The sequence below is a fragment of the Meriones unguiculatus genome, chromosome 8, assembly GCF_030254825.1.
Source record: "Meriones unguiculatus strain TT.TT164.6M chromosome 8, Bangor_MerUng_6.1, whole genome shotgun sequence".
NCBI lineage: Eukaryota > Metazoa > Chordata > Mammalia > Rodentia > Muridae > Meriones > Meriones unguiculatus.
The window spans coordinates 82,279,880-82,307,250 of NC_083356.1; the positions used below are offsets into that span (position 1 = coordinate 82,279,880).

Consider the following 27,371-nt stretch of genomic DNA (forward strand, 5'->3'; position numbering starts at 1 on the left):
ATAAAGAGTCGATAAATATGTCATGGGTTCTGAAAACATATATACATTTTGTTTTCCAGGAATAAATCTATTATTCAATTATTATTCATATTGCATTAAATAGTAGCACCGTTGGGCCCAAAAGCAAAAAGATAAGTTGAGAATATTCTGGTTTCTTTGTATAACTTGGGAACAACAAAGGCCTGAAATAAATGAATGACTGAGAAAATAGATTTAGGGAGAGAACAACATAAGTTTTCAAAGTGAGAGAAAAAAATAGATTAAAATAAAAATAGCATTTGATCAGTGAAATGAGAACGTGCTTAAGCACATGTATTGACCAATTACATGATTGCCTAATGGATTGGATCAAGCATTACTGACAATGAATCGGCATTGAAGATCAATGCATATATAGTTTTCAATTGCGGTTTTTCCTTTTTGGCATATAGAAAAGAGAATATGTGTCACCGCATCAGTAAACTGTTCACTTAGGGCAGCAGGCAACAAAGTGTTTCCAGCAGCCAGATAGAAGACATATATAAAATACAACGGCAACGAATCATGATCAGGTGTTCCTTTAAAAGGGAGAATAAAAATATTTGAAGAATATGTAGGAAAAACTGCGAAGTTCAGGGAAAATCTGTAAGGCTGGAGCTGAGGAGATCTGCCACCCCAAGCCCACTGCAACAGACGTCCCAGGCTGAGGCAATTCCAAGCCTTGGCCGTCCCAGCCCACCCCAAGCTGACCCCAAGCTGTTTCTGATGCTCCACAGGTTGTGGCGACCCACTGCCGCCCCGCCCCCATTGTGACATCTGGGAATCCTAAAGGCCCACTGCACCCTCCAAACTATGTTTAGAGGCCAATGTAATAACTAATAGCAAGTTCCCAGCCAGTTCCCCCTTCCGGCCTCAGGGCAGTCAGCCACTCCTTCCGGCTCTGTGGCAACTCCTCAGCGGGAGCTGTCCATGGTGACTCGTCCTGACTTAGCCTATGAGAACTTGACACCTTTCCTGCCTCCGGATGCCTATAGCCACGCCATGGAGCTGTCCATGATACCAACACCTTTCCTGCTTCAGTCTACTGCCTTCACAGTGAACTCTGTAAATTCTGGACACTTTGTATACTTTATAACCCCTCAGAGTAGAAAAGCAGCCAGGCCTCTGCTTGAGGAAGCTCCAGCAGCCCAGCAACATTCCCATCCCCCACCACCACCCCACACCTCTATAAACGTCATCTCCAGGACTCATCCCAGATTATGGAAATTTGAGGTGAAAAGACTGGACAAAAAAAAACCCTACCAATCCCTGAGCTACGTACAAAACCCCACCAATCCCTGAGCAGGAAAGCCCACCAATCCCTAAGCTTCCCACAGCTCAGGTCTTGAAATTTTACCAGTCTACACACTGGAAATCCCTGCCCCGGAAAGCTCCACCCCTAAGAATTCCGTGACAGGCCACAGCGGAAGACAATGCAGTCAGTCCTGATGAGACTTGATAGGCTCTGGCAGATGGAAGGGAAGAGGACCTCCCCTACAGTGGACTAGGGGAGGGGCATAGGGGGAGAAGAGGGAGGGAAGGTGGAATTGGGAGTGAGTGAGGGAGGGGGCTACAGCTGGGATACAAAGTGAATAAACTGTATTAAATATATATGCATACATATATAATATATATATATATATATATATATATATAAAGAATTCCTGTAGAAAGGCTGAGTTTGCCCCAGTTCCCAAGAGCAGAGGCAGCCACTCCCCGGATTCACCTTTCCTCTCCTGGATTTGTCCTTTCAATAAATCTCTTTGAAGAGATTTACTGCCTGCTGTGAGGAGGAAGAAGATGAAGAGAAGAAAGAAGGAGTTGAGTTTAGACTCCTAGGCTCCTCAGCTCCTCAGGGGTTGGGGTAACCCTCCCTGGGAGCTGCATCATCTTAACCAACAAAAACATCAAAAGCAAAACTATAAAGTTTAGGGGAAATCTGAATTTTGAGAAAAACCTGTCACTTCCTCTATCATGAGTATGCGAAATTATTAGATATCTACTTTAAAATATTTTCAGAGGAGACCAACAGAGAAATAATCACATATTAGCAGTGTCTTATATCACAATGTTGAAATAAAACTGAGATTTTGAAAAAAAGCATATGAGTAGAATAAAATTTAAATAAATTAAACTGTCAAAGTGAGATAAAAATTACTTTATGCATTTGTATTTATGCATGTCAAAAATGTCTTTATTTTATTATTTCACCTACAGAGCTGCACACTTGAGAAAAGAAAAGATTGATCTCAATTTGTATTTTTAAATGTTAGCAGTTTTAATTGAATGGCCCTCATAGGCTCATTTATTTGAATGCTCGGTCCCCAGTTGGTGAAATTGTTTGGGAAGGATTAGGATGTTTGGCTCTTTCGGAGGAAGTAGGTTATTGTGGGAAGCAGTGATTGGAGTTTCAAAAGCTGCCACCATTCCCATTTAGCGCCAGTGTGTGCTCTCTCTCTCCCTTCCTTCCTCACCTTCTTGTTTTCTCTCTCTGCTTTGTGCTTGTATAGGAGATTTAAGTTCCCAGCTATTGCTCCAGTGCTATGCCTGCCTGTCTGCTGCCTACATTGGTGGTGATGGATTCATCCTCTGAAACACTAAGCCCCCAATAAACTCATTATTCTATAAGTTTCCTTGGTCATGGTGCTTTGTCACAGCAATTGGAAAGTAATTAAGACACATACAAACCGCCTTTTTATATGAATCTTTCAGTACACAGGTAAACAGCCATGCTTGAACTCTTAAGTACTTCTCCCATTTTATGTATAATTCACCTAAGACAACTAAAACTCACAAAGTTCATAATTACTAGAGAAGAAATAGAATAGAACAAAACAGAGAGTTCAATTGATGAGAGACAGGATCCAAAGAAAGGAAGGGGAAGAAGTCAAGTGGATTTTGTGGGTTCTTACTATAATTTTCTCGTTTTTCTCCCTCTCCCTTTCTCTCATATGTTCTCTCTCTTACTTCCTTCTCTGTCTCACCTTTCCTTTCTGACTTGTGTGTGTAAAATAGAGCTTTATGAAGATGCTGTGTGTCCTTTGACTATACTAAATTATAAAATGAGAAACCTGAACAACATAAAATTAACAGACATAGGGACAGATGTTCATTGAGCCAGAAGAGGCTTACTCTCGTAGAGTTGCCTATCACATTGTTGCCTATCACAATGGCCAGAGACATACTTCCTCTCTGATGTCAGAGAGGACACAGAGTAATAATGATATAAAATAAAGATTCTATATGCAAAATTCCATTTGTGTACTGCTTTCCTCCTTTGAAAGGAACTTGACTCAAGAGGGCTTGTACCATATGTTCGGTCTTCCAGGAAGTGTACAGCAAAGGCTGAGCAATTATTTGGGGGATTTAATGAGTTTTGACAGGCAATCTTCAACCTCAAGCCAGAACTTCTGTTCTTTCTTCCACAGAAGGTTTTGAAACTGAATTATATGACTAATTACATAAAATCTTTACCTTGTCACTAGCCTCAAAAGTCTTATGTATAATATTAATTTTCCCTCTCTATGGCAATATTATATCATGGCTTCTATACCAGAAAGTATAATCAAAATAATAGAGCAGGAAAATAATTTTATTCAAAATACTCTGGAATGTTTTGCTTTAAAGCCATCCTAGAATGTGATTTTTCCTCAATACCTGTGCCCCGTCCTCATCACATAGCATGTTTGGTTACAGAATCCTTTTATAGTTCACAATTCCACACTAAAAATAAAAATGAAACTTAAAATAAGTTCTCTTGTGTTTCTTGAAACATTTCCACGAATCATGCAGATTTGCTCAATCATTTCCTCAGTGCTCTACAACATAAGAAGGGTACATTGACAATTTGCCCTTTAAAGCAGCAATATGTAGGGAAACTGAGTCCCTCTGCAAAAGTAGACTATTGACATTCAAATGCCTTCTTACATCATAATCCAACAGGAAACACTCTCTGGAGTCTACAAGAGGCTCTGGGTATTTGTGAGGCTGAAATATCTCTTTAAACTTCTTAATATGCTATGGTCTTTTAAACTTGCAGCAAATATGCATAAAAAAAGAGGGATAGGATCTTATTTCTCTGAAGAAAACAAGTAAACTTGGGGCAATTTATCTTTCAAAGCATATTATGGGGCATTGCCAGCAGGCCACAGATGCATACCCTATGAGAAGCCTGAAGAGACATATGTGAGAAGGGCAAATGATTTAAACTGCAGTGCAGTAATGAGGTGTCAACCATCCTCCAGATGAATGAGTCAAATATTTATATTAACAAAGAAAAAATCCCACATGCAATTTTTTCCAAGCTTAGTTAATAACAAGAATTTTCATTTCACATATTTGCATGAAACAAATACATTGAGAGAGACATGGTAAAGAAATAAAGAGAGGATATGACATTGCATAATGGAAGATGAGATAGATACTATTTAATATTAGGTCTATCAATAATTCAATATCTCCCTGATTTGAAGACAATTAAATTCAAAAATAAACACGAAAAAGGTTTAAGTGATTTTCTGCTTCCTGTCTAGTTTCTATATTGTACAAGCCCTACCTCACCCCACCCCTCAAAAAATACTAGTAATCATGTCAAGACCAACAATGTGTTTTCTCATGTTTCCTTGCCTCAGAGCTTAGGGACACTGAAGAACCATGTTTGGATCATGCCTATTATTCTTGAATTACAGGCCAAATAAAAGTGAATCAATTGGCAAATTCACACAAAAGCTTCTTTTACAAACCTAGTATGAAGAGCTATCCCCTATTTCCAAAGACAGAGAGGATACCACAATGGAAGAAAATCCTCGAGACACTAACAGTCACGTGAGTTGTCAAATGTTGGAGAAGACATATGCATCTGCTCAGGAAAACCTTTGAAAACTAAGCTTTTACAGTGTGATTCTGCAGATTCCACCACCTTAAATAAAGCCCATTATTGTTTGTCCATGTGCATTCCACCTATTTAGAGAGAGGCCATGGGTTTTTAATCATTTTAGTTATCCCTTAGTACTCAATAAATATTTATGGAATTAATAAACAAATTCTTTTTTCTTTCTTTATTTTTAGTTTTCATAGTCCTCCCTCATTCCCTCCCAATTCCACCCTCCCTCCCTCATCTCCTCCCTGCCGTTTCCAAGTCCACTGCTAGGGCACTTCCATCTGCTCCTCCCCTTCCATCTGACCCTAGCTTATGAGGTATCTTCAGGACTGGCTGCTACATGCTGTGGCCTAGCAAGACAGTTCCTCCCTAGGGGGTAGTGGGGGAGGTAAAGGAGCCAGTCGTTGAGTCCATGACAGAAATAGTTCCTGTTCCCCTTACTAGAGAAACCCACTTGGTTACTGAGCTACCATGGGCTACATCTGAACAGGGGTTGTAGGTTATATCTATACATGGTCCTTGGTTGGAGTATCAGTCTCATATAGGACTCCTGTGCCCTGATATATTTTGTCATTGTGGAGCTCCTGTCCTCTCCTGGTCATATTAACCTCCCTTTTTATTGTATGATTCCCTGCACTTTGCTGAAGGTTTGGTTATGAGTCTCAGCATCTGCTTTGAGACACTGCTAGGTAGAGTCTTTCAGAGGCCCTCTGTGGTAGGCTCCTGTCCTGTTACTTCTTTTCTCCTACTTCCTGTGTCCATCCCATTGTCTTTCTAAGTGAGGATTGATCATCTTACTCCAGGTCTTCTTTCTTGTTTATCTTCTTCAGGTGCACATATTTTAGAATGTTTATCGTATCTTATAGGTCTATATAAGTGAGTATATACTGTGTGTGTCTCTCTGTTCCTGGGATAATAAACGAATTCTTAATAGAAATTGTCTGTTGAATGATAAAGATAACAATTTTTGTTATTGTTTTATTAGCTAATACTTTTCAATGACTACTATGTTGTTTTAACTTCCTATGGTGAATTGAATAGATTTGGTTCCCATAGGCTCCTGTGCTTGAATGCTTGGCCCAAAGGGAGTGGCACTATTGGGAAGTGTGGTCTTGTTGGTGTAGGTGGGGTCTTGTTGGAGGAAGTGTGTCACTGTGGGTCTCTTATACTGAAGCTATGACCAGTGTGACACACAGTCTCCTCTTCAGCTGCCGATCAAGAGGTGGAACTCTCTGCTCCTTCTCCAGCACCATGTGTGCCTGCATGTTGCTATGCTTCCCACCATGAGGATAATGGACTAAACCTCTTAAACTATTCACCAGTCCCCGTTAAATGTTTATAAGAGACACTTGGTCTCATAAATAACAAAACCTTAATTATGACATTCACTAACATGCCTGGTTGTAGATTATATTTTGTAAAGCAATGCATACTGTTGGCATCGTCTGCTTTAACATAGATTTACTGAGGACCACAGGCATGAGCTCTTTGCTCTCTTTCCTTTCATTCGGGATAGTTAATCAGCTGGAAAGGAAATGTGGGGTATTAGCCTTATTTATTAAATTCTTATCTCAGTTCTCAAGGAAACAGATTTGACATAATATTAAAGTAAAATTACCTTTTTGTATAATTTTGGTTTCTTTCTGAGAAACGTTAGAATTTGTAGAAAGTTAGAATAATGATAACAAATATTTAAGGAATGTAGAAAGCAAAAGGCACAGAAAGCAACAAAGTAGTGGACACCATTGGAGTAAGAAAGCGTAGGGAAGAAAGGAAAAGTAAGAGCAGGGAGGTCAGTGGTTATTTTACCCTGTTCTTTTTGTGTATTCTCAATGTGATGAGCAATTATTATTGACTTAATATAACTCCAAATAGTCTAATTAAGTATCAATCTTTAATGAGATTGTATACATTTAGAAAATTACTGACCCTCTTTGGTACAATTGACATGTGTTTCATCACTGAAGTCTCCGCAGTCATTGTCACCATCACAGGCCCAATGCCCTGGTATACACCGGCCACTGGAACATCTGAACTGGTCCTCAAAGCAAGAGTGAACACAGCCCACCTCATCACTCCTGTCCCCACAGTCATCCTCTGGAAAGAAACACCAAACGCTAGTAAAAACTAATGCGGATGAACATTTCTCTTACATTTATATTTTCTGTGCATGATTTTGGAAAAGGAAAAATAAATTCTCATGACCAGCATTCCCAATGAAGTCAACTGGTCTCCTGTTATACATTTTATACATTTCTTCTGATTTAGCAGTAAAGGCTAAACCAAGAGAAAGCACTGACTTTGGATTTTGCAGTTTAAAATCTAATTCATTTAGAGGCAACTGACACTGACTAACTGCCTCTCTGCTGCAGCAGTTAAGAGGGAAGTAGTGACTATGGGAATGCTAAGTGATACAGTGGAAAAGAATTGTGGTGAAGTTATTACTTGAGGCTATCATCTCTGTGCTTCAGAACTTGTAGCTGTATCTTCTACTCCAAGCCTTTGTCTTTATTCTCTGGCCTGATGGTTTACTGTTCATTCTTTCCCTGCTACCTACACAATCCATTTCACATATGGATTCACATGTGAAAACTATATATCCACATTAAAAAATGATTTATGCTCAGTATTGACAACTGTAAGAGGGAAAGGAAGGGAAGATAAAAAGATGGTGAATTAAGTGAAACTAAAGGACATTGATTAATATATGATTCATTTACCTGCATTTAGAATGGCTTGGCATAGTGATACAATTACATATAAGAACAAAATACTTGTAAAGCAAGGTGACAGAGCGAAGGTCTTTGGGATAATTGCATAATAATTCATAAACTGCCAATGTTACATAAATGCTTTGGGAACCTGAATTGTCCGGGTCATTTCCTTAATTGTTCCTTTTATTCATCTTTGGACACTTAGTCTATGTCCAGAATAAGATCAGAAAATGAAGCTCTATCAGAGCCCCGAGGGACTAATATCATGCTCCATTATCTTTAACACTGATTCCCAGTGACATGCCAGCTTCCCGCTCACCACTTTTCTTAGCCACTTTGCTTGGCTCTGAAAGACTTGCTTGCAAACTCCCTTTGAAGGAAGCCAGGCAGCCCAGACATCTGGGCCCCCTTCTGGTCAGTGCTCTGCAGCGAGCACTTGGTACTTGCCAGTGTCGCAGTGCCATTTGCTGCTGATGCATCTCCCGCTCTTGCATACGAACTGAGTTAGAGGCTCACAAGTTGGAAATTCTGTGAAAGATGAAACAGGGAAAGTAAGAAACATTATGGACTATCCTTGACTTCATTTGTATCCCATTTACTGGTGGGATCAGAACACTTGTCCTCTGCATTGGCACAGGGGACAATAGATTAAAAAAAAAAAAAGGCAGTGATTATAAGTTCTTAATGCCACTTCTTAATATCCAAACTACACTTGAATGTTTGAAATGAGCAATTTCTAGCCACTATAAGCATAGGAGAATCATTGGGTGAATGACTGGGATTCATATTTTCTAAAATCCATGTGCAGGGTCATCCTTGTCTTGGTGAATGATAGCAACCAGAGCTCTGCTGTGCTGCTACAAAATATTGCTTCTGTGCACAAACTGCAGGACTTTTCTGAATTCACAGAGCTGAACAGGATCATCAAGGGTAACACTGATCTCTGACGGTGCCAACATTGTAAAGTGAAATAAATGAATCAACTGATGAAGTCAGTTCAGTTGCTGCCAGATGTTTACAAAGACATTGACACTATGAATTCAAGTCTAAAAAAAGAGCAGATACCCTGAAAAAATAATTCAGATTTTTAATATTAAACTAAATCAATTAAATTAGATTAAGCCAATTAAATAAAAAAGTTCTACTTTTCTACCCCTTACATAATAATAATAATGAATAATTATGACGATAAAAGGCAAACAATTAACATAGAAAATGCAATTAGCCATTTTAACATTCTACTAAATCCAGCACTAACATAATAAGAACTAATAATAATGAAAATTAAAAGAAAACATGATAGTAATTATAGAAAATTAATGTAATGAGGGGTTCAGACAAAAATTTGAACTAAGAGTTTTATCAAAAAAAAAACAGTTCTATCCCTCTTTATATCTGGTAGAAATGATTCACCTAAAGATTTTTGGATTTCTCATAGCTAAGCTTTTTATCTGAAGAAAATATGAGTAGAATCATAATCAGTTTTCTCTTTAAAAACATCTTACTTAGAATTTTAGCCTATCTGATAGGAAAATACACCGTTGTTATCAGTTATAGTCTGTGGGCTTTTTAAGAGCTGTCTAAAGTAAATGCTGGTTGAACATGCTATAGTTAAAGTGGCCAAAAAGCTTTTTTTAAAATCTAACTATATATGTACATATCTATTAGCTATTTAAAAAATCTAACTATATATTTACATATCTATTAGCTACTTACCTACCTACCATAGTTTTGAGTTGGGATTTTGAGCACTAGTTAATTTGGAGGGGAAATACGAAAACAACAAACAAACAAAACCTTCTGCATCAGCTTTAAAAGAGGAGAAGCACTGATGATATCCAATCATTTTGGACATAAGGTTTCTACGACTCAGAAGGAAAGTCCCAGGTGCCCATGATCACCAGTGTCTTCCCAAACCATACATAAACCATACACTCATTTCTGTTTCTAACATATTTTACTAGCAATTTTCTAGATAACTCTCCATTTTCACCTATGATCTACCCAAGTAAATATTTTTATATAAAGAAAATTATATAATTTTCCTTATATTATAAATGTTTTCATTATGTAAATGACTTGAGTTTTTAAATGTTTATATCATTTTATTATTTGGCTCCCAGTTTTTGTCCACACTTATAATTCAGCTTTGTATAGGGCAGAGACAGAATGCTCCTTTGGGCTCCCACATGAAAATCCTGGCATGGAGAAATGCTTATCATGCTAGTACTGAGGGAGACTAAGGTAAGAAGCCTCCTGAGCCTTGCTGGCCAGCTGGCCTAGTCTAGGTGTTGAGCTCCAGGACTGTGAGAAACCTGTCTCAAAGAAAGAAAGAAACAAACAAAAACTAAAATTGACTTCTAGTCTAAACACACACATGTGGGCACACACACACACACACACACACACTTTGCACATTAGTAACCACAAAAATACCTACTACATGTGTACTCATATGAGAGGGAGTGGGGGAGAGAAAGGGAAAGAGGGCAAGGTACAGAGAGAGAGAGAGAGAGAGAGAGAGAGGAGAGAGAGACAGAAAGAGAAAGAGAATCATTGTCATAAAACCAGAGACATTGGGACATAAACATGACTCAAAGAATATAGTGAAAAAGAGACATATTTCAACAATGAATAAAAGGATTCAAATGTGTGGAAACCACACCTGCCGACAGTCCAGCCAACCCAGTACTTTGAATGTTATGGTGGGACAATCATGAAATCAATGCCAGACAAGGATAGGCGTGAAGACCCTGCCTCAGAGAGAGAGAGAGAGAGAGAGAGAGAGAGAGAGAGAGAGAGAGAGAGAGAGAGAGAGAAATAAGTGAATAAATCTAAAATCAAACCCATCCTCAGTCTCTTAGAAGATCCATATACCTTCTGCTCACACAGCATATAACAAACACACACAAAATGCATATTGTTTCATCTTGGCCTCAAATTCATGATTCCTCTGCCCCAGCCTCCTGACTGCAGTGACTTCAGTGTTTCCTCTTCCCACTTTCGTGTTCATGTTAGTTTAACATTTGAAATGAGTATCCACATTTCCAAGTTCATTTTTGTTTATGATTCTTTAAAATACTGTCCTACATTTTTACGTTTGAAAAAGAACTAAGTACCATAGTTGCACCTTTCCTGACTTTATTTTAGTACAGCGTCCTCAAGGCTCTTAAATAGGAAATTGGAAAACTGACACCTAAGCAAAAGCATGAGTTCATTTCTGCATTGCAGAAACTGGTGGCTACCTTCTGACAAGTGGAAGAACTACCATGTTCAATGCTAAAATTATTTTGACTTCTGGTTGATGGTAGTGCCTAATGTACAGTGCACTTTAGGAAGAATAAATACAATGTAGGAGCATTCATTTGCACAGGGTAAAAAGATACCTATCAATAATTTCTCCCGTTCCTACTACCAGTGCCTGGTGTAGGCAGAAATGGTATCTACTTACAGTACACACCTTACCGTAAAACACCAATCACAGATGAAGCCTCTCGAAGTTAATTTTTTCTGTCTTTCATATGAGTATCAGCTTAATACTTAAAATTAGTATATAAATGTTAATTTTTGTACTGTGATCCATTAAAATACTTCCATGATTTTTTTTTGACAAATAATTAAGTAAACCTGATTTTTGTTGACTCCATATAAGTATACTTTAACTTTAAATCTTCCAGTGCAAATTGTAGGCCATTTGGAAACATTTAATGATTAATTCTACAAAAGACAAAGACTACAAACCAAAATGCCTCATATTTTATCCTGTTATGATTACATTGGAGAAAAGAAATATTTTATCTTGGTGATTGTTTCAACTACATAAAACATTTAAAATGGATCAATGGGCTATTAAACATTTATTGTTATAGGTAGTTTGCTCAATTTATCTGTTATATTGTTTCTTTAAAATTTATTAGCATGTTTCATGAATGCTGTTGTGTAAATGGCTATAATTTTCTTTTTCAAAGAGTTCTACTTGCCTAGTGCATACAGCTTAGGAGAATGGTACCCCAGTACACCACTTTCAGATGCATTTTTTTAAAAATTTCTTTTCTGCCTCTTATCGAATATCTCCCTCCTTTCTCTCTAGAAGAATCTAGCTAAGTAATTTTCATTGAAATCTCAAGCTCATTAGCACATAGCTTAAATAATGAAACAGACTTTTGTGACCAAGTGTGTGGGAATTGAGAGATGTTCATATGAAGTTAGATGATAAGGTCATAATATTATAGGAATCCAGGGTTAGAAAAGTAATACCTTAAGGAGACTACAATCACTCTTCCTTTACTGTTAATACATGGCAACTAGAGGGTTGAAATTGTCATTCCTAAGCCCTAATGAGAAGCAAATAATACACCTCACCCAAGGATACTGCCCAAGTGCAGCAAGGAGCAGAGAAAATTCAGAATTATCATGACTGCCATCAAAACACTTTAGTTTTTCATACACTGCCATGTCATTACCAAGAACATTTAATGATACTACAGTAGAGGAAGATTTGAGGAGGAGTAAAGGTTACATTCTTCATTTTGTTTTTTATTAGAAATCTGATTTTTACTTGCTGTAATGCATATAATGAGCTGTTGATATGGATTAAAGTAAATGATGCTTTTAAAAGTTATTCAGGCTGGACTGTATTTACTGAGAGAGACTGTTCAGATATTGTTACTTGCTGTGGTTCCCGAGGATTAGGACACATATAGAACCTATTGCTTATTTTTATTGCTATTACTTCACTTTGACATTAGTCTTGTTATCTCAGTAGTTTCTTTAAATGGATTAGTGTGGCTAATTGTGTACTTATCAAGTCTATAAAACTTAGAGATGAAGAGCAATTCTGTGACCTGAGGGATCTTTGTACTTCATAGGCATGAACTGCTTTTACAATATGCTATTTGTACTGTTTAATGTAGATTAAATAAATGATTTAAGTAAGATCAAAATAATTAATATGTATGTGAAAATCAGTTTTCTAGTAGACACACAATAGCAGATGCATTTTAAAATTGTACACAGAATTAACTATTTTGAGTAAACAGCACCATATAATGCACTTTTAATTTGATATATTCTTTAGGTCATATTTTAAAAGATCCAATGATATAAAGATCTTGTAGTATAAACAAAGTATAGATTTTATGCTTCTTACTACTTTTCTACTTTTCTTTCTTTTTCTTTTTCCTGTGGGGAGAGTGTTGGTCAGGGCTTAGGTGTAACCCCTTACATGCAGACTATAAGCTTTGTAGAGAGATAACCCTGAATTGAGATTCTGACCTCATGAGTAATTAATGAGTGACTTACTGTAATTATTTAACATCTTGGACCCTAGATTATTAGCGTGTATAGTAAATGAACAATGTGCAAAAGTCTGCTTTTTCAAGATATTTATTTAGAATTTTATTACATATTGAGTTTCAAGTTATAGAAATAGATTACAGAGCATGAATGTATATCCTAGCAAGGCACAGTATATAAGGGGCTCATAATGTTTCATGCGATCTTTTCTTGATGACACGAAATGTAGTTGGGAAAATATTTGGAATGTTATTAAACACATGACCTAAAATATCTAATAAATGCTAGTGTATAGGCTGTGAAGATCAGTGACTGAGATTTTTTTCCGTGTTATGCAGGGTTTAGAAGCATTCCCATTCAGGCCAAACATTGCTGGGCAGTGACAGGCAGGAGGGAAGCAGCAGCAAACACTGCCGCCGGGCAGCCAGAGGGCTTTCCGATATAAGCATTTAAGGTGTCATATACGATAGGCTGCAGTTCATTAGAAGGTAAGTGTCAGGTGATTTTGTTCTGTTGCAGGCTAGCAGGAGCCCTGAGTGCATTTCAGGTGTTCTACTTCACACTCTGATTGATCTGTCAAGCATATTGCACGTGTTTCTGGCTGACAGAATTTTCAAGTCATAATACGTGTCTCAGAATGCACCTATCAAAAGATAAAGACAATCTGTGTTCTTGCGAAACACGGAAACATCACAAATCACTTGAGGTGGTGTTAACTTTCTTCTAGAAAGAAGTTCTGCAAAGGTAATGTGTTTGAAACACTCGTGTTAAAGGAGACCAACAGGAGGGAGGAGGGCAACAGAATGCTCTAGATCCTACAGGACTCAGATCTCAGAGAGTCCTGAAGTGAAAGTGCACAAATACTTGGAAAAACAAAGAATTTCAACAGGGCTCTTTTCACAAATGTCACAGGATAGGTTTGGGAAAGCTTTTGAAAATTCAGTGTTTAGAGGACAGAGCCTTAGAAGGAAAAGAAAATAAAAGAGAGCGTGTAAAGAACAAAGCTAGAAAAAGTTCAAGAACAACAGTAAAAGGTTGTGGCAATAGAACAGCCACAGAAGAAGCAAGTAGTAAATGCTTTAATGTGTTGCCAGAAGTGTAAAAAATGGAAGAGAAATGGAAAGTTCACTATGCATCTGGTTGTTGCTTGCATATAAGAAATTATATTTTGCTTATAAATGGATGCTTGAATATTAGTGTCAGTATTGAATAGGACACAGTACTTTTTTATTAATTACAATTCATTCACTTTGTATCCCCCCTGTAGCTTCCTCCCTCCTCCTTTCTCAATCCTACCTTCCTTCCCTTAACCCCTCCCCCAGTACACTGATAGGGGAGGTCTTCCTCCCCTTCCTTCTGATCCTAATCTATCAGGTCTCATCAGGACTGGCTGCATTGTCTTCCTCTGTGGCCTGGTAAGGCTGCTCCCCCTCAGGGGGAGGTGATCAAAGAGCCAGCCACTGAGTTCATGTCGGAGACAGCCCCTGTTCCCATTACTATGGAACCCACTTGGACCCTGAACTGCCATAGGCTACATCTATGTAGGGGTTCTAGGTTATCTCCATCAGTGGTCCTTGGTTGGAGTATCAGTCTCAGAAATGATCCCTGTGCCTAGATTTTTTTTGCTTCTGTTGCTCTCCTTGTGGAGCTCCTGTCCTCTCCAGGTCTTACCATTTTGCATTTCTTTCATAAGATTCCCTGCACTCTACCCAAATGTTGGCCATAAGTCTCAGCATCTGCTTTGAAACCCTGCAGGGTAGAGCCTTTTAGAGGCCCTCTGTGGCAGGCTCCTAGGACACAGTACTTTAATTCCACTTAAGATGTGGATCACAGCATGAATTTAGTATGTTGAAAGTCTAAACCCTGCTCTCATGGTCAATTAGCATCACCTCCTAGCAGAAAGCATGTGAACTTAAAATTTTCACTGTGGATAAAGAAGCTTTGGTCTCTCAGAAAAATTGATAACAATCTCATTAATTTCACAACCCCTACTTCACAACTTGGAAAAAAATGTGAAAGAAAAGGCAAAAATTAATCTAAGTTGTTGTTTTTAAAAAAGTATCAGAGTTCCCGGGGAACATATCGCTAAACCCAGCACACAAAAACAATGTCTAAATGTTACATGTCCTCAAATTTTAAAATTACAAAAATAAATTTCATAAAAGAATAAAAATGTAATGAAAATTTTGGTGAATGAAGTTCAACAGATTTAACCAAAACCAGCATTAGTCTGACAAGCTCTTCAGATATTTAAACATTAGCTCTGTAAAGATTAAAGATTGAAATCAGAGGAACAATAGAAGAATTTTAAATAAAATTTACTTAAATGATTAGGACAAAAATTAAATGATACAGTAAAAAATAAAGACAAAGATGAAAAGAAAACAATTGGGACATTTGATAATTAAAATAATTCTTGAATTACAAGTTGAAGGAAGGAGTTAAATTGCATACTAGTACACTGAAGGTTTGACTTATATTTTAAAGTTAGGTTTATGTTAGGTTTCCATAGTTTGTTTTTTTTATACATTCTTAGTTTTGATTAATTCACTTCGTGCCCCCATTCAATTCACACCTTAACTATTAACCCCAAGTTTCCATCCCTCTTCTTTCATGTTTAAAATAACAGTTCAATCAGAGATGCTGTAAACGGACAGACAATGTTGCAGTCTGATACATTGAAATAAAGTGTAGTACCTGAAGTTGGGAGGTCATAGAAAGACATGGGAAATTGAGTAGAAGAAAATAGGGACTTGTATACATGAAATAAAATCCTTAAAGAATAAACTTAAAAAAAAAAAAACAATGTTGACTAAACTGAAAGATCTAAAGAAGTTACCGTATGTACATACTGAAAAGTAAAAAAGAAATGAGATACTCATGGAGCTACAATTAAACATTATAAAAACATGGTACAGAAAAATCTGCAAAAACATATTGAAATACTTTCTAAGTATATAAGAGATGTAAGATTTGGGGAGAAACATAATAAGCTCTCAGACAAAACACAGCAAAAAGGTATGAATAGTGCAAACTATTTCATGAATCAGATTTGACTTGGAAAGAATTCACAGCATTAAATCAAAGGAAACAAATCTACTCTCAGCAAAGGGATGTGACCTCTTAAGAAGTAATTCATTCCCTTTCTCAAAGCAAGTGGAGAGTCGGACAGAGGTAAAGGGGCCAGAAAAATGTCACAGGAAAACTAAAAAATACCCTGACACTGAACGTAAGAAGAAAGCATTATTAGGTGGACAACAGCATAGGAGCTACTTAGAGCTAAGAAGACAGTGTTTTGCTCACACCTAAGGAGAACAAAATCCCTGAGAAGCTTGTATAACAATTATTTTGGAGGAGTTTTGAGGGAGGTAAATCTATGAATTTGTAGTTCTCAGTAGATGGGTGGAATTGAACATTAGTATATAAAACTCCATATATTTTATGAGAAATGTGATGTAAGAATCGGTTGCCTGTGTAAGCAAAGGCTTTGTTGATGGAAATCTCTGCACATGACTAAATGCTGATCCAACCAAACCTGGAACTTGAAAACTGAAATCATGGAGCTGTTTCTCTGCTGTACTTACTGTTATTATTACTACTACTGTCGTCATTATTATTATTTACATTTCTAGCGAAGTAAAAATTTTTCAGAGCTAAAGAATGAGATCATGTGTAAAAGTGGCAGCTCTTCCTGGCAGCAAAAATGATTGGTATTAAAAGAAATCCATGTTTAATTCAACCCTAAAGCTAGTAAAAAATATAGTAATATTTGTCACCCTAAGAAATGATTAAAGAAAGTAGTTTTAGTAAAAATTAAGAAAGTCAGTATGTGACAGATAAATGATTATTATCTCATATACATTCATAGTACAGTAAAAAATTCACATGGATTAAATATCTCATGTAAATTAACTTTGTCATGTACTATAAAGCTATGCTTATGAACATTTCTTCTATGTTGAGTGTGTCTGTGTAATATCACATTCTTCACCAGAACAAGAATGAAAATTTTTCAATGTGAAAAAATATCCCTTTGAAATTAAATAACATTTAAAATTAATATGCTGTGCATCATCACATTTTTCTCATATTTATCCTAACAGCAATAATTGATTATAGCTGTATGTAGGCAGAAGGAACTCATTAACCCAGCATTCCTTGTTATCAGCACCATTGTTGCTATTTTGAGAGTTGGAACCTTTTAGAGCAAGGGCACTTTAGGACACATAGGGACTATTAGAGAAATGGGTGTGGGAAGGGACTCCCTTTCAGTGTTCCGTGATTAACTGGGGAAGTCAGATCACAACTCCAGTCCTACACTATTCAGGTATTTCCCTTTCTTTTCATACATAGGGAAAGCAAACAAGCAAGGCATTATGGCACATGCTTGAAATATCACATGCTTGAAATATCACATGCTTGGGAGGCTAGGTCAGGAGAGTTCAAGGCCAACCAAGGCACAGGAACAGTACATCCATGTCTGGAGGGAATGGTGACACAGTGAAAGTAAGGCATTTAGAAGCAGAAGTGAATGACTCTTCTAAGAGATCCTTCCTAGCTTAACGAAACAGATAACTGCTTTCTTCACAGTGCCAGCATTGGACTCAGAGACATTTATGATTATAAAGCATATTCTGTTTCTGTTTGATATGAGGCATGTTTAAAGACTGGATGTTAAACCCCATATACAGAAGGTAAATATCTTGCTCCTGGACCTTCATCTTTAGCTTTGTACATGGCTTTGTAGACCCTGCTCTTGTGCATTCTGGCTATAAGATTTCCTCCTCACATATAAAAACATACAAGTTCCTAACAAACAAACTATTATGAATCTTCACACTGTTCAAACCTGGATGCATATTAGTGCTCAAGAATATGAAATAGAATGACTAAGGCTGGTCCACTATGGGAGCTAGAAAGATGGCTTAGTGCTTTAGAACACAGGCTGTTCTTGTGAAGAACCTGAGTTAGGGTCCTAGAATCATGTCAGGTAGCTTACACCTGCCTGGAACTTCATGATGATTCAATGCCTCGGGGCTCCTTAAGTCTTGCATGCATATCCTCCCATGTCCAGGTACATGTACAAACACATAGTTAAAAAGAATAAAATTTTATAGAGAAGGAACTTGTAATATTTTCAAGGATCCATCCACAGGAAGGCAGTAGCGCTGATCCTCATAGGACATGGTGGCTTTCTCATAACAACCAGTGTACATGTACAAAACACAGTACTTGTCCTTATCTGTAAGGTTTTATTCCAAAAAGACAGACAGCATCAGCGAATGCTTCAAACCTGCACTGTACCCAATCCGTAACAACGACATAGGAAACGATAGGCTCATATTACCACTGCATTATCCATAGGTAGACCATCAACTCAATCACTCTGAGGCTTTTTTATGTAAATGTATTTTAGAACAATGCTGGTGAAGAAGATTGAACTTGAGGCATTGGTCACTATTGGGCACACAAGGTATTCATTTATTTATTTGTTTGTTATGATATCTTTTTGAGATAGTTTCTCTTGAGTCCATGGTGGTTTGCTATGTAGACTAGCTGACTTGGAATTTACAGTTATTGTCCCAGATCTTCCTCCCAAGAATTGGGAAAATAAATGTACCACTTCATTAGGCAGGAGCACTGAAGCCTGCCAAGGACTTGAAGAGGTCACTTAAAAGTGACTTAGAAAATAAAATTAGCACTGATATTAACCTACTAATGGAAACAGAGAACAAAAGAATGAGTAGTTTAGTTAACTAAATAGCAAGACAATTTCCCTAAACACTGATTTGATGTTGGGAGAGCATGTATTTTCTCTTCAGTTCTCATGAGAGCAATGAATTAGGTTGTGTGTGTGTGTGTGTGTGTGAGAGAGAGAGAGAGAGAGAGAGAGAAAGTGAGCACATGTATATAGTCTGTGTGTGCCTGTGTGAAGGCCAGAGAAGATATTTGAATATTCTGCTTTATTACTCTGCCTTAATTTTTGAAATAGGGTTCGGCCAGAATGTCCAAGTAACCTTCCAGTATTCATCCTCCGCAGGTCTGTGGGACCAGAGGTGCTGGGATACCATCTTAAGTCATCATGGTTCAGCAGAAAGTGGTCCTACCCACTAAGACATCTCCTCAGCCCAAGTTATTTTTATTGTTCTTATTTACATTAAATAAGTAAGTAAATACATTTCAGAAAAGAATAGTTTCTTTCAATGTTATCCCCAGGATAGCAAAATATAAACAATAGTACATAAAGTCTTAGATGAAATTAACAAACCAGATCAAGATATATCTATGAATCTATTCATCTATCTATATATCAGAAGAAATTTATAAAAAAACAAATGAAAGTACCTATTTCTTATAGTCATGAAAGAATTTCAAAACATTTTTATTTTATTGTGAAAGAGTAAAGCACAATAGATGCCAAGAAAGAATAATTACAGACTTTACTCCACATCACAATTAAATAAAATAAATAACATCTTTATGTAAATCATAAGTGATTGGCATGTATCCTTGCATGTACAAATATTTTGAAAGAAATTTCTGAAGCTGATCATTAACTAACATTGTACTAATTAACTTTTGTAATAGCATGCCAATTGAAATGTCTGTGTTAGTAATGTTTACAGCTTTACACATTCCATTTACTTTATCAATATAGTTTTATTATTGCTTTTTTGGAATACCCAGATATAACCAGATCTTGCATTAGCATAACAATATAATATTACTTTCTATAAATGCATATATTATGGTCTAGGCTTACAATATATTTGAAAACTTAAACAATTTTGGACTATATATATATTATAGTGAGGAAGAAGTCAAAGGAAATGCATAATTTAAAAAAATTAATCAACCATAGTTAAACTAGTTTTATAAAATATGCATATTTTATAATTTATTCTAAAAATTAGAAGTTGCAACATGAAAACTTGCCTGAGAGCTAATTATGGCTGCTATTTTAATGGTGACATGGGTAACGTGGAATGACTACTCCTTTTCTGTTCACAACTGGCCACATCTGGTAGTTGTACATTTTCTACTTACTGATGGTCCCTTAAGTCTCTTTCATCACCTATCAGGGCAGAAACTGTGTCCTATCACCTTCAAATCAGCCCTTGCAAGGCAATTAAGAGAAGTCATATCCTGACCAACTTTCTGATTCTATACCTTAGAAGAGATATGCTCAAATTTTGAACAGTTTTTGTCCACAAAATGAGCACAAACTAGGGAGTCAAATCTGTAAAGTTTGTCTCTTACATGGGATGTCAAAGTTTGGAGGCCATGCTATGAGAATGTGATATGGGAAGAACAATTTTTTTTTTCAATGCAGTTTATTCAGGAACATTGAACAATCCTCGGACCCCGGGGAAAGCCAGCCCACAGCTTAAATAGCCTCTGGGTAGCCAACCCAGGCGTGCCACGGGGGCAATGCAGATAGGTCCACATACATGGAAGCAAGCCAGATCCTTAGCCTTAGCCAAATGTGGAATTGTTCATGACAGAGAGCACTCACCATCGGGAAGGTGGAAGGCAGAAACCAGCTCCATCTTTAAGGCATAGCATTCCGCAGCTCTCTACAGTTCCCCCTTTTTGTTTTAGACGCATCAGGCAAGAGTAGAGGTCTGATCTCTGATATTAGAAATAAATTGGGACTTTGTACCGATGTTCATTTAGGTGTCATCCACCCAAAGAGCATCAGACCCGTCCGATGCCTTTTTCTCAGAGGCGGGACCTGGGGTATCAACCCGCATGCAATCAGGCATGCTCTTCTCTGGGTCCAAAGCGGCTGACCCTGAGTGCAGTGCTTAGCCTCGCATCCTGAGCGTATCATTTTTTTTAAATTAGGTGTGATATTTTCTCTCATGACTGAAAGGAATGAGGTGCTAATCTTGCTCAGCTGATGCAAAAGGAACCTAGGTACCACACTTGGGAGCCCCTCAAAGGTAACTGGCCTCTAAAAGGTAATGGTTTTGGAAGCAGGTACGATGGCACACACCTGTAATCCCAAATGCAATGGCAGGGAAATCTTTTTGAGTCCAGACTGGTGGACATAGAGACTTCAGACCATTCGGGGCAATAGCCTTGGGGGATATATGGCAGGTGATCCATAGAGAAAAAGGAAAAGAAAGAGAGAGAGAGAGAGAGAGAGAGAGAGAGAGAGAGAGAGAGAGAGAGAGAATAAAGAAGGAAGAAAAGAAGGGAGGGAGTAAGGAAAGAAGGAAGGGAGGAAAGAAGAGAGGGAAGGAGAGAAGAAGGAAAGAAGGAACCAAGGAAGGAAGGTGTCATGACCACCTAATGGCAGGAGAAAAGAGTCCTGAAAGTTATTGTTTGAACTGCACAGAGAGCCACACAGGCACAAAATTAATAAAGGCATGGAAAAACATTGCTTAGAAGAAAAGCAGTGTATTAAGACCTACTTAAAAGAAAAAACTTTGAAATCAGCGATGAACTACATCAGCCGAAATCACTGACACAAAGGGTACAATTGAACAAAACATGAACGGAGCCTGTTTTCAAGATTTTACCTCCACAGCGTAACTGCCATATCCTGGGTCACTGAAAGGCTTCAATGTGATGCTTTTTTAAAAATATTTAATTTAACATTGAGAGAAGGAAGATTTGGACAAATGCTTATAGATGTGTATGTGCTGGGTTTGCTGTTGTTTTTGTTAACTTGACACAATATAAAATTTGGAGAAAGGAACTTTAATTGAGAGAATTCCTCCATCAGGCTTCCTACAGTAAAAACTGAGGGACTTTTTTTTTTTTATGGGAAGGACCAGCCTGCTATGGGCAATGCCACTCCTGGACAGCTAGTCTTGGGTTGTTTAAAAAAGCGGATGGAGCAAGTCAGGAGGAACAAGCCAGGAAACAGCACTCCCCCAAAACTTCTGCCTCAGCTCATACCTCTATGTTCTGCTTGAGCTCCTGCCCTGACTTTCTTTAATGATGACTGAAAGCTGACAGGCGAAATAAACCCTTTCCTCCACAAACAAGTTATGTTTAACCTCTGGGACATTCTTTAACCACTGATGTTTTACTCTTACAGGAATTTCAAGGACATCCTTTGCTGGGTCATTTCTGGCCTGCATGTCTTGTTTGTGTAAGAAGCACCTAGAGAAAGGGGGTCAATAATAGCTCTTGGCAAAGTGTTCCACAAGCCTGAATACATATTAAAGTCATCAGGACACAAGATAAAGACTGCTGACCCTGTAGTCTCTGGAGATTGAAAACACAATTTCACTGTGAGAACTGGCAGAAACCTGCTTGTCCACCACAATCATCCCCTATGAAAGAGCATCTGTCTCTGCAGAAATAAGCCATCATATTTGTGCTTTTTTTTTTTTTTTGTCTGTGTATATCCAGGTTGAACTTATCACAGACTTCAATCTATTTCTTCAGGCTAATCATCACATGAATTGCCTTTCCCCCAAAAGCAGATAATTTAACTTCTCCCAAAACCCACTGGACAGGAATCTTTTGGGAAAGGAAGGTATGAAATAGTCTGGAGAGCTCACTGTAGCAAGCACTGTACATGCTACACAAGCTGAGCCTTGTGTAGGACAAACGGGAAAGCCAGAATTAGGCCAAAGCATCAACAACTGCTTTTCATAATTCACCTTCAGAGTCTATTCTGAGTCCCAGCGGCTGGTTTTTCTTAGTATGAGGGAGCTGTAACCCCTAAGATGCAAATAATACCATGTGCCCGTGAGGATAACAGCAATTCATCTTAGCAGAAGACTGCGTACCTTTTGAAAGCAAACCTCGTAAGAATGTTTAGGCAGAAATTTCACAGAGCAATGAAAACAAAATGAAGAGGTGGCCTAAGGTACAAAGCAGATGTTTGTAAGCGCGGTGAAAACCACCTCTGAATTTCCTTTGGTTCTAAAAGGTTTTTTTGTCATTAATTAGTTTTTTAATTTTTATTTTTGTATTAATTATAGTTTATTCACTTTTGCTTCCCAGCTGTAGCCTCTTCCCTCATTCCCTCCCAATCCCGCCCTCCCTCCCTAATCTCCTCCCATGCCCCTCCCCCAGTCCACTGATAGGGGAGGTCCTCCTCCCCTTCCATCTGACCCTGGCCTATCAGATCTCACCAGGATTGGCTGCATTGTCTTCCTCTGTGGCCTGGTAAGGCTGTTCTATAATTTTAATGATGGTATTTATTTTTATATTGGGAGTCCAAAACAAAATTAAAAATTAAAAAGACAGAAATTAAAATTAGGCTCCTAATTTATCTTTTTATTGAAACTAGCTGCCTAAACCAAAAAAAGGAACATTTTAGAAAAACATTTGTATAATGACAACAATTTTACAATTAATAGAAGATGGGAAAGATACGTTTTTAAAATAGAAAAATGTCCCAAATTCTCATTACAATTTTAAAATGGGTGAAAAGTATGAATCTACATGATGAAAACAGAAAGCAGACACTGGTCTGGAAGTTTAAGGTAGAGACCAATAATGCTGCCATTCCCAATGTACAATTCCTTGGATGGAAGGAAGCTTGACTTCATGGTTCTATTCTGGGCATACGCCAGCAATTTCAAAGAGAACTCTCCTTCCTGATTTAGCTTCCTCCTCATTTCTCTCTATTTATTCCATCCCCTGCCTGAACACTGTATGTGAGAATGGTATGCAAGTTGGCCAAGTGAACTGACAAGCCTGCTCCCCCCATGGGTCACCTCAGCTGTGGTCCTCATACCCTAAAAGACCCGTTCACCTGTACCATCCTGGATATCAGTTTCCAGCATCCTGCTGTGCTACAACAGGCGCTCTCTTTACTGTGGCTTAATCTCTAACCCAAAACTCATTCTGACCTCTCAGGGCCCACAAATTTCTTTCAACAGTTTATGAGACAAAACCCCAGAAAACACTGGCTTGGGAGCCTCGTGTCTCTAGTTGTATTGAAACTGTTCAGCACCTTATTTCAAAAGGTCATGCTCGTTAGAGAGGGCGAAGCCTCCATTACACTCAAAGACTCATGGGACTTTTCTCCTGTCACACGAAGAGGTGGAAGTTTGTATAAATATCTGTCAATAATATTAGGTAAATATCGCTAAAGGGTTTTCTTAGGTATTTAGAGGGGCTACTTGATCATTAATGATAATGATAATAATCTTCATGCTGAATGAACTCAGTGTTTTGCAGATGTAATTTTTTGAATAAGAATATATCATGAAAATGCCATGAACAGAATACTCTCACATCTCATAACATTTTGAGAACTATCCTCATAACATTTTTGTCACGCATGGAAGATGATGGCAAATTCAGATGGATGAATAATTACTCAAATCAATAGTACAGTGATATAATTTAAATTATTAGGTTGATTTTCTACAGAGATATATAATTGGTTATTTATAAAATAATTCACATTTTAATTATGATTTGGCTAAAATCTTAAAGTTATACTTAATACATATATATTATTTTTCTTTATTATTATATTTGTTACAATGTATTCACTTTGTTTCCTGTCTGTAGCCCCCTCCCTTACCTCTCCCCCTCCCCTCTTGTCCCTCCTCTAGTCCACCATCTCAGAGTATAGGAAGGTGTTAGGTAATCTGCCAAGGAGAAATGAAATCAATAAACCTACACCGCCACTAACTACAACACTAGTGAGCCCAACAAGATTTGCCTAATGGTCCAGTAATGGTATGCTCATCTTGTGGATGCCTAGAAATTGTCTAATTGGACAATCAATTATTGGAAAATCATGGCTGGTGCTATAAACCTACATAACGACCATGGGTGGAGATTCACAGACCCTTGAGGAGAGCTTACTATTGTCATTTACTGAAACCAATATGATTTACAACTGTATTTTGAATACTTATCCTTACTCTGGCTCATAATTGCGGCTCTCAAATTAAAGTATCTTAATTTTACAGCAGATGGAGGGTTCTACAGAGAAGCACAGTTGCTCAAAATTCATATTAATAAATTATCATCTGCTACCTGGCCAAATTAGTATATTGATCACAGAAACTTTAACCCCAAGAATCAGGTAACACTGCTGAGAAGAGGATGGAAATATTGTAAATAAGATGGTTCCTGGAGGCAGGGACTAAAACAGACATGGAGAAGAGTGCTTACTGGTTTGCTCCTCCTATCTTGTTTCTTTGGAACACAGTACCTGCTCAGGGGTGGGATCACCCATAGCAAGCTTAGCCCTACCACATTGACCATTACTCAAGGAGATGGCCACAGAGTTGTCCATCACTGACGTTGATGGAAGCAATTCATCCATTGAGGTCTCCTCTTTCCAGATCAGTTTAATTTGTTTATAGCCAAAAAAAGACTAGCCAATGAAGAATCTGGAAGATTCTTATGTATTTTCAATGAGTATGTTACCATTAAAATAATGGTTCTCAAATTTCAACAAAAACTATCACCTGTGAAATAAGTTAAAAATATTTATTCCTGAACATTACAAGGAATCTCACTGAACTTCTTGAAATGATGTGTGGATTTTAGTTTAACTTATAATACTCCTTTGCTACATTATTGTGTGATAAAGGGGGAAAAAAAAGAGTTTTGATAAATTTCCTGTCTATTTTCTCTTTGTTCCACTCCTAAATTTGAAAGCAAGCTGTCCTTTCAAATTTTCACTTTTTGAACATTAAAATGCCTAATATTCATTTATGTGCTTTAATTGTACAAAGACTATCAAAGTACATTGTTCCCTTCAAACAATCAAAGTATTAAAATAATAGCTTGTTATTCAACTACACCAAAGAACATTTGACATTTTGTTTTGCTACCTAGAGTGAGAACAAATGTTTACTGAATTCTGTCTGCACACTTGTACTTTTCACTTCAAAATATAAAAGTGCTCAAAATATCAGGTTGCAGAATTATTCTAGTTTCCTCAGGTTGACAAAACCTTATCTATCTATCTATCTATCTATCTATCTATCTATCTATCTATCTATCTATCTATCTTTCTATTCTTTCAGTTAAACTTTGACACACAATAGTTTAATAACGAACATTTTATATGTACATTATTGTAATTTCTTCTTAGCGATGCTCCTTGCTCTGCCTCCATAGTTTACACTCCATCATGTGCTCTTGTTCATTTCGTCCTCACTTTACACCTTTTCTTCTCACATTTCCACTTGAATGAATGTTACTCTCAGTTTTCAGTAGCTCCTACTTTCTATCAGAAACAAATGTAATGATGCGCTTCTGCGTATTTTAAATGTGAATTTAATATTCTTTTCTGTATAAAACACTAGCTATTAAACATGTGGGGGGCAGACCTCGGTTCTGAGGTGGAAAATACCTGAGTGCAGACTCTTTCGTGAAGATTCATGCCTTTGGGAATTTGAAAATCTAGCCATGAATGACATATGGAAGCAGGAGCCACACAGTCTACATTCCTTGATAAAGTAACATCAGTGGGAAGTTGTTTCCTTTCTTTCATTAAGAATCAATTTTTGTCATTTTAAATTCAGTGAAGAGATATGTTATGTCAGATAAATGTATTTTCTCTTATTAAATGAGATTGTTCCTCCCAGAGTTTCTTGGTCAGTTTCTTCTTCTTTTTTTGATATTATCTAAATTATTTTTATTTAAAATTACAAAGAATTAGGTAAGAGATTGTCATAGTTTACATGAAAAACTAAACAATTCTTACTTTTAGATATTTCTTCATCATTTGATTAAAAGATAAAGACAAAATGAGAAAAGCACCTTGCAAAATTTGATTCTTAAAACATTGCCTAATTATGTTTTTCTTTTGGTTAAGAAATTGTTCAGGATGACATATGAATATATTGTGTGAATAAAACATGCTAATTTTTAACAGCTCCAGCAGGAGATTAATAAAGTGGGCAAGTGAACAAAAATGAGAAGGGTCTGGAACTAGGTCATGGCTATAAGAAACATGTAAAAGAACATTGTTTGAGTAAGTTCAGCTTACTTACAAATCCAAAACATAGACTCTTTCTTTCCAAGTATTTCACTTTTTGTAATTTTTAGCTAGATATTTAATGGGAAAATTGTAGCAAAGGATAGCCATTCAAGAGTTTGTATGGGTGGATTAATGATCACAATATAGAAAAAGAAGAAACGAAAGCCTAAATATCAATGGAAGAGAGTATTATTCCTGGAATTAAAAGCTTTTAAACTTTTATCTGTTTGTTTACTTTATAAATAGAAGATAAGGTTTATAATGGTTCAACTTCATTTTCTAGCTCTCACTTTTAGCTCTTGTTTTCTTGGGTCAATATGTGAAAAATTGAAGCTTATCTACCTTTTGTTTTTATCATCAAACTTTGATCATACGACAACACACAAAGCACACTTTATAAAAAGATAATATTTCTTGGAAAGAAAATATTACCCTGAAATATGAGCCATTTTGTGGATCCTCAGCTATTTTTACAAACATAGGATAACAGCTCTTGATGTAAAATCAGGGAGCTTCAGCTGTGATTCAGGGACAAAGC

At 37.2% G+C, this 27,371-nt stretch overlaps 1 protein-coding gene across 1 annotated transcript in view; it reads right to left on the reverse strand.

The window, feature by feature from the left end:
- Positions 1 to 27,371, reverse strand: part of Lrp1b (LDL receptor related protein 1B) — a 2,037,254-nt gene that overhangs the window by 743,509 nt on the left and 1,266,374 nt on the right. Inside the window, exons 19-20 of the mRNA XM_060390094.1 lie at positions 8,059 to 8,139; positions 6,827 to 6,994 (exon numbers count right to left, since the gene is read on the reverse strand). Of these exons, the coding sequence (XP_060246077.1) occupies positions 6,827 to 6,994; positions 8,059 to 8,139 (249 nt within the window). The remainder of the gene's footprint in view (positions 1 to 6,826; positions 6,995 to 8,058; positions 8,140 to 27,371) is intronic.